Raw genomic sequence first — 6,605 nt, forward strand, 5'->3', positions numbered from 1 at the left:
TGTTGACATTCTGGTTTACATTTGAGGCGTTTACCATCCAATATTTTGACCTGGAATAAATCAACATCATAAACATGACCCAGAAATTAACACCAACTCCCTTGGTCATTGTGGTTATTAAATATCTAACAGCCTGTGACTGCAGCCCTGCTCTTCTCTGCTAATTATCACCTTGTGAAAAGTGTTTCATTAGCTTTTTTTCCATTTAATGAACCAACCACGGAATTCCAGCCAAATAACTAATAAGGGGTCTTCCTCAAAGTCACGAGTAATGACATTTAACATAGGCCTATGTATTATAGATAGACCTATAGCCTGTACAGCTTATCTAGCCACTCTCAGCTCATGTGTGATATGGATGGATGTACTTCATCAGTGGACCCATATGTCAATACCCACATGCTTTAAAAAGATCACTCAATCTGTTTCCAAATCCATTCAGCAAAAATAAACCTACATGGAATCAATAAGGTGCTGCCACACAAGGTCTTATTTGCTTTACTCTTTTTGCTCCCAGAAATGATATCATGGTTTACATGTAATAGATAGAACATGCATTTGATTGTATGGCGTTACATGACCAGCATCATCCAGCACACATATGCACGATCCACCTGGGTGATACCTACTGTATATAGAAAGCATTTTATGTTTTGAAGCTAGGTTATATTCAGACAGCTTACAGGGCTTTTCGTTCCCCACCACCACACGTTTTTCACCTGTGTTGATATGCCACAATGAAGACTAACCACTTTGTGGTGGTTTCTAGAGAACAGTGTAAACAGGCATTTTCCTCTCCCGACTTCCCAGGGAACCTGCGACCCAGAGGTTAATGAAGCGTGAAGTGTGAAAACCTCCTGAGATGGGATGAGTTAAAAAGTGTCCTCAGATGTTAAGGCAACACTGTCCAAATCTATTTGTGGATGTCAGCTCTTTTCATATGCCTCAAATCAGTCTTTTTCAGAAGGTAAAAACGCCCCATCTGTAGATCTTGGCACTTTTCAATCTAGAGGGCTTTTATCTTGTATAATACTGTCGCAATGTAAAATAATATATGTGTGTTGTCATACAATACCCTATGAGAGATTGAATTGAAAGTTCAAAAGTTTAGTTAATTAATACAGTCAGAGGATAAAAGCGAAATGGGTAAATGTTGTGGTTTATTATAGGACTTCAACTCCATGATCTTTTTGAAGGTGCGTTTGACATGTAAACATTGCATACGGACCATCTCAGAAAATCTATTGTAATCAATAGGATGTAACACTAACAAAGTTCACTATCATGAGATTGATCTCCACTTGCTTTGTTGATGATCACCGTACATCAATAGAGGAATCCATTGAGATATAATTTCCAATGTCTGAACTACACTGTAATAAAACAATTCGGGGAGCTCGTAAAAATGGAACATAACCTCCTGTGGCATCTTGGATCTGTCACTACAAGTCAAATATCCAGATAATAGTAGAAGTGTGGAGGGGGGGGGGTGCTTTTCAGTTTCAGTTCCAGACCTTAGCTGCACTTTGGAGTGTGCCTTCAGTTGCACAGTGGTCATTAATGTAGGTTGCTGTTCTGCTGGAGGTTAGGCTTTGTTAAATGATTTGATAGGTGGACTGTTTTCATTGATTTGGGTCAAGCCAAACATAGCAGGACATGAGAGAAATTGCCATAGGGTGTAGTTAACCCAAGGATAATTAGTTATTACTTCAGCCCTTAAACTGCATTAACCTTTTCCATTTCATACAGGGGATTGGTTCTGATCACACTGTCAGGCAGTGTTCCATCCTCCATCAAAAGTTAGCTATAAAAACCATTACCCAGAACACACCTCAACAGAGAGATTGTCTCCCTGAGTAGTCCCGTCAAAGCATCTTCTCCAGCTTTTTACTTCTAACTATCCTTTTAGAAATGTCCCCAAAAAGGCACAGTTTTTAACTACATAAGTCAGCTCCAGCAAATGAAAGAGGTGTCAGAGGTTGGTTTAAAAAAAAAAAAACTTGACAAAGTTACCACGCAGCCTGTAACAATACTACCCAGTGTTGTTTATCAAAGTTACCACGCAGCCTGTAACAATACTACCCAGTGTTGTTTATCAAAGTTACCACGCAGCCTGTAACAATACTACCCAGTGTTGTTTATCAAAGTTACCACGCAGCCTGTAACAATACTACCCAGTGTTGTTTATCAAAGTTACTCATCCTCATGGTCTCGATACATAATTACTTTTAAATAACATCCCTCACAATCCGAACTAAACAGTGCATGGGCTGGTGTTAGTGATCTTATTTCAGCCTGCAGCAGAAGTGTTCTTTAGCTAATAGGCATTTTCTGGTTGCAATTAAAATGGTCGGCGTGAAGGTCTTGACATGTCCTCCAATAGGCTAGTCACCAGCCCCCAGCTCTCTCCTTCCTTTCATCATTAAAGTGGTATTGCAAATGCACTTTACACATCAAGGCCAAGACCTCGGATTTGACTACTACATGCACATTATTTCATCCTTGGACTCCCTGGTAGTACTGACACGTACAATTCTGTCATTAAATGCGGCAGGAAGCTCAGGGATGGACCAGACACAGGGTTTCACTTGAGGTCCAGTTTTTTTTTAATGGGCCATGGGAAATAGGGTCTAACTGGGCCCAAAATGTCACTATCAAAGTGTCCTGTAGACTGTAGAGGAGGAGCATGTTATGCCTCTGTCGCCAGTCCGATCGATCACATTAGAGCAGGAAGTGGGGGACATCTGACAGGCCGGAAACACTTCAATACTGACACACTCTGACTGGGAGCTTCAGGCACACTTCTTGAAATGAAAAGAAAGCCTCGTACCAGCCCTGTAAGTGGGTGTGATTAGGCATAAAGGATCCCATTGTGCAAAGGCTGGAAGAAAATTAGAAGTGATAGTGGGACAGAATCAATGCTGTTTTCCTCTCAGAAGTGTGACCATATCCATCAACAACCACCGAGATGTCTAAGGATCGCTTCCCTACCGAACACCTTATCGACGGCTAGAGGAAGGACCTGAGGAAGGAACCTTTTAAGACATAACATTCATTTCAGCGCTATCGATAGGCAGGCCAGCCTTTCAAAATAACCGATTATGGCACAGGAGAAATAATTAAAGCACCACCTACAGCTTTTTAAGCCTAATAAATGGGGAGTTGGAGGACATACTGAACAAATTGAGGTTCTCTCCAGCAGGCAGGCTCCCAAATAGGAATTCAATTAAAAGTAATATATGTAAAGTAGATATCAGTAGGAATTTTAATGCACACTGGTATGCAACTGTGAAGCACAAACCACACATATTACTTTAACCCGAGATGCCATATGGAAATTCAAATGGAGCTCGTGTTGAACATTCAAGCATTTACAATAGATTTGCACAGAGACATTCCAATCACTTGGGTTATGACAATGTCCACTGAAATTGGCAAAACAAAGCCCACTAAATCTAATAATCACATTTGGTATGAAACTCAATCTTAATGGCATACTCATGAATAAATGAGCAAGACAGCATAGGGGGCAAGACTGTATAGAAGCCACTGCGTTAGGGCTTCTCACATTTCTCTCAGTGCTACGCCATACGCCATGGTTAGTTTTGGCTGTGCAAGGCTGCAGTTTGACTCACTAATCCAATGTGTTTGCCAGCTTTGGGCCACCCTCTGTCCGGGAGGTACTGTAATCCTTAGTAATACTGGCGGAGCGCGCACAGAGCAGGATGGCTTCTGATCAGGAAATATTGACTGTAATAATTTGTTGCTCGTTCCCAGAAGGTGCACCAGCCATGTTTAATCAACAAACAAAACACCCAATCTAACCCTAACTGGGTTGCCACTCTTTGTGGATCCAGTAGAACAAGTGGCTGCATGACAACATTTACCCCTCGTTAATTGATAGTTTATGGAGATCCTTATTGAATACTTGTATGGTGGAGTGAAATAAAGACTTTGCTTCTCAGTACTAGCCCATGACTAGGCCATAATGTTACTGAATTGAAGGGAGTTCAGGTGAATGGGCCAAGCAATTGGTCTTGCGGTCCTGGTCTTTAATGGTGCCTGTGTTGCTTCTCTTCTGGTCAGGTTTAGGAACCTATTACACTGTAAAACCTTCCCCTGTAAATTTACAGAACTATACTGGCACCACAGTGGCCAGTTTAATACTGTAATTTTGAGATGCAGAGATGCTGTAATATGTTTTACAGTACTATTTTCCTTACTGTACAGACATATTACACCATCCTTGCTGTACATTTACAGGGATGCTGTAATGTTTTACAGTGTGGAAAATAGTACTGTAAAGCAAAATTACAGTATTAAGCTGACAACTCTGGTACCAGGATAATGCTGTAAATGTACAGTGAAATTATACCTCAAATCTAAATGTAAGAAAAGCAATACATTTGTACATAAAATAAATGAATTCGAATAGGTAACAAAATGAAAAACGAATTAACAACAGAATTGACAATAGAAGTAAAAGAAGTTACCACACATGTAACCAAATAAGAGAATCATTACAACACTAATTTATGCCTGTGCATTGGGGGCTGTGGGGGAGAGAGACAAAGAGAGAGAGGGAGACGGAGTTCAAATTGGGATTGGGTACAGTCCTAGATCTTCAGATTCAGAGCTCCTAGCTCCAACAAACAGGACTAAGTGAAATAAAATAGAAATAGTACTATGTACACTACTGTTCAAAAGTTTGGGGTCACCTAGAAATGTCCTTGTTTTTGAAAGAAAATATAAAAAATGGTCTATTAAAATAACATCAAATTGATCAGAAATACAGTGTAGACATTGTTAATTGATAAATGATCAGCCTTCATTTCTCAGAACAAGAATAGACCGACTAGTTTCAGAAGAAAGGTCTTTGTTTCTGGCCATTTTGAGACATCGAACCCACAAATGCTGATGCTCCAGATACTCAAGTAGTCTTATGAAGGCCAGTTTTATTGCTTCTTTGATCAGAACAAGTTTTCAGCTGTGCTAACATAATCGCTAAATGGTATTCTAATGATCAATTAGCCTTTTGAAATGATAAACTTGGATTAGCTAACACAACGTGCCATTGGATCACAGGAGTGATGGCTGCTGATAATGGACCTCTGTATGTAGATATTACTTAAAGAATCTGCCGTTTCCAGCTACAATAGCCATTTAAAACATTAACAATGTCTTCACTGTATTTCTGATCCATTTGATGTTATGTTAATGGACAAAAAATGTGCTTTTCTTTCAAAAACAAGGCCATTTCTAGGTGACCCCAAACTTTTAAGCGGTAGTTTACATAATAACAACAGTAGCAGTGATCAATAAATACATGTCCATTGGGGTGGACATTGACCATAGGTGGACCAACAGTCAGACTAAATTACCATTGAGGGGGGTGGAGACAAAGTGAAATAAAACAATACAAATAATAATAAAACAACAAAGAATCATGTATACATTATTAGCAACTGCTGCAGTGATGAATGTCATTCAGGTGGGGGGGTGGGGGGTGGGGGCGTATCACCCTCTGAAGCGCATTTCGGTCCGCGGCAGTGGTGTTGCCATACTAGTCTGTGATGCAGCCCAATCTATGATCAGGGGCAACTCTGTTTGGGGTAAGGGGGTTCAGAGGAGGTGAAACACAACCGGACAGTTTGGTCAGGAGAGCATCCAGGACAGAGAAGTCAGTGCAGCATCAGGTGTTCCTCTTGGGGTTCTGATTCTGATTTGTCAGCTCTTCTCACCCCTAGGACAAGCATAGAACAAGAAAGAATAGAATGAGAGACAGAGAGCACCAGGGCCGTTACTCTGTGGGTAAAAAGACAGGGGACAAAGGACATATCAAGTTGGTGTCGTGTGTATGTGTACTTGCCTCACTAGAGGTCTTCATTCAAACTCAGTTTGCTCTTGGAAGAATGGGGCAAGGGAGGGATTGAGAACACACAGCTGGCTTCCTCTGGGCCACCCTGTCATACACTTTGTTCAATCTTTCAGGATTCATAATCTTGGGTTGAATCGAACCTACAGCATATATCCAGAATAGTTTATGAAATCAATTGAGGCATTTAACAAATACAAATAAGACAGCTATATACACCTACCTCAAACCATGGCAAAATAATACAACATTGCTATAGCCTACACAATATCACAGATTATTTTACCAGATATACAACATTTTCCTTTCTAGCTGTGCCACAAAATGTTTGCGAACCACTGATAAAAGTGAACAGGTTTAGCTAATACTGTAACATTACGGAACAATGTTTTTAAATAAAATAAATGGCTAGCGGGAGAGGCAATATGGACAATCCTGGCCTACAAAACTATGATTTATGTTGCGCAGATGAGAGCCAAGTGAACACTCTGTTCTGGTGTTTTTGCTTCTGGTGTTTTTGCCATTTATGCTCTCCCCATTGAGTAGAATATGTCACGGTGACATCTAGATGGCTACCAATATGAGTTATTTCTTGTGTAGGCTGCTATCCTACTTGAAATACTGTATAATCCTGGAAGGGAAAATCTGACACTTTACTTAGTTTCCACCGCCGACACTGTGTTAGGCTACAGCTGACCAGTGGCACTGCACCTTAGGTCGGCAGGCACCT

General features: G+C 40.5%; 1 protein-coding gene across 1 annotated transcript in view; it reads left to right on the top strand.

Moving 5' to 3' along the window:
• The window catches only part of LOC124015353 (integrator complex subunit 1-like), an 11,425-nt gene extending 10,592 nt beyond the window's left edge, over positions 1 to 833 (top strand). Inside the window, exon 31 of the mRNA XM_046330531.1 lies at positions 811 to 833. Within this exon, the coding sequence (XP_046186487.1) occupies positions 811 to 833 (23 nt within the window). The remainder of the gene's footprint in view (positions 1 to 810) is intronic.
• Positions 834 to 6,605: the final 5,772 nt, after the last annotated feature.

This window comes from Oncorhynchus gorbuscha, linkage group LG26 (assembly GCF_021184085.1).
Source record: "Oncorhynchus gorbuscha isolate QuinsamMale2020 ecotype Even-year linkage group LG26, OgorEven_v1.0, whole genome shotgun sequence".
Classification (NCBI taxonomy): Eukaryota; Metazoa; Chordata; class Actinopteri; order Salmoniformes; family Salmonidae; genus Oncorhynchus; species Oncorhynchus gorbuscha.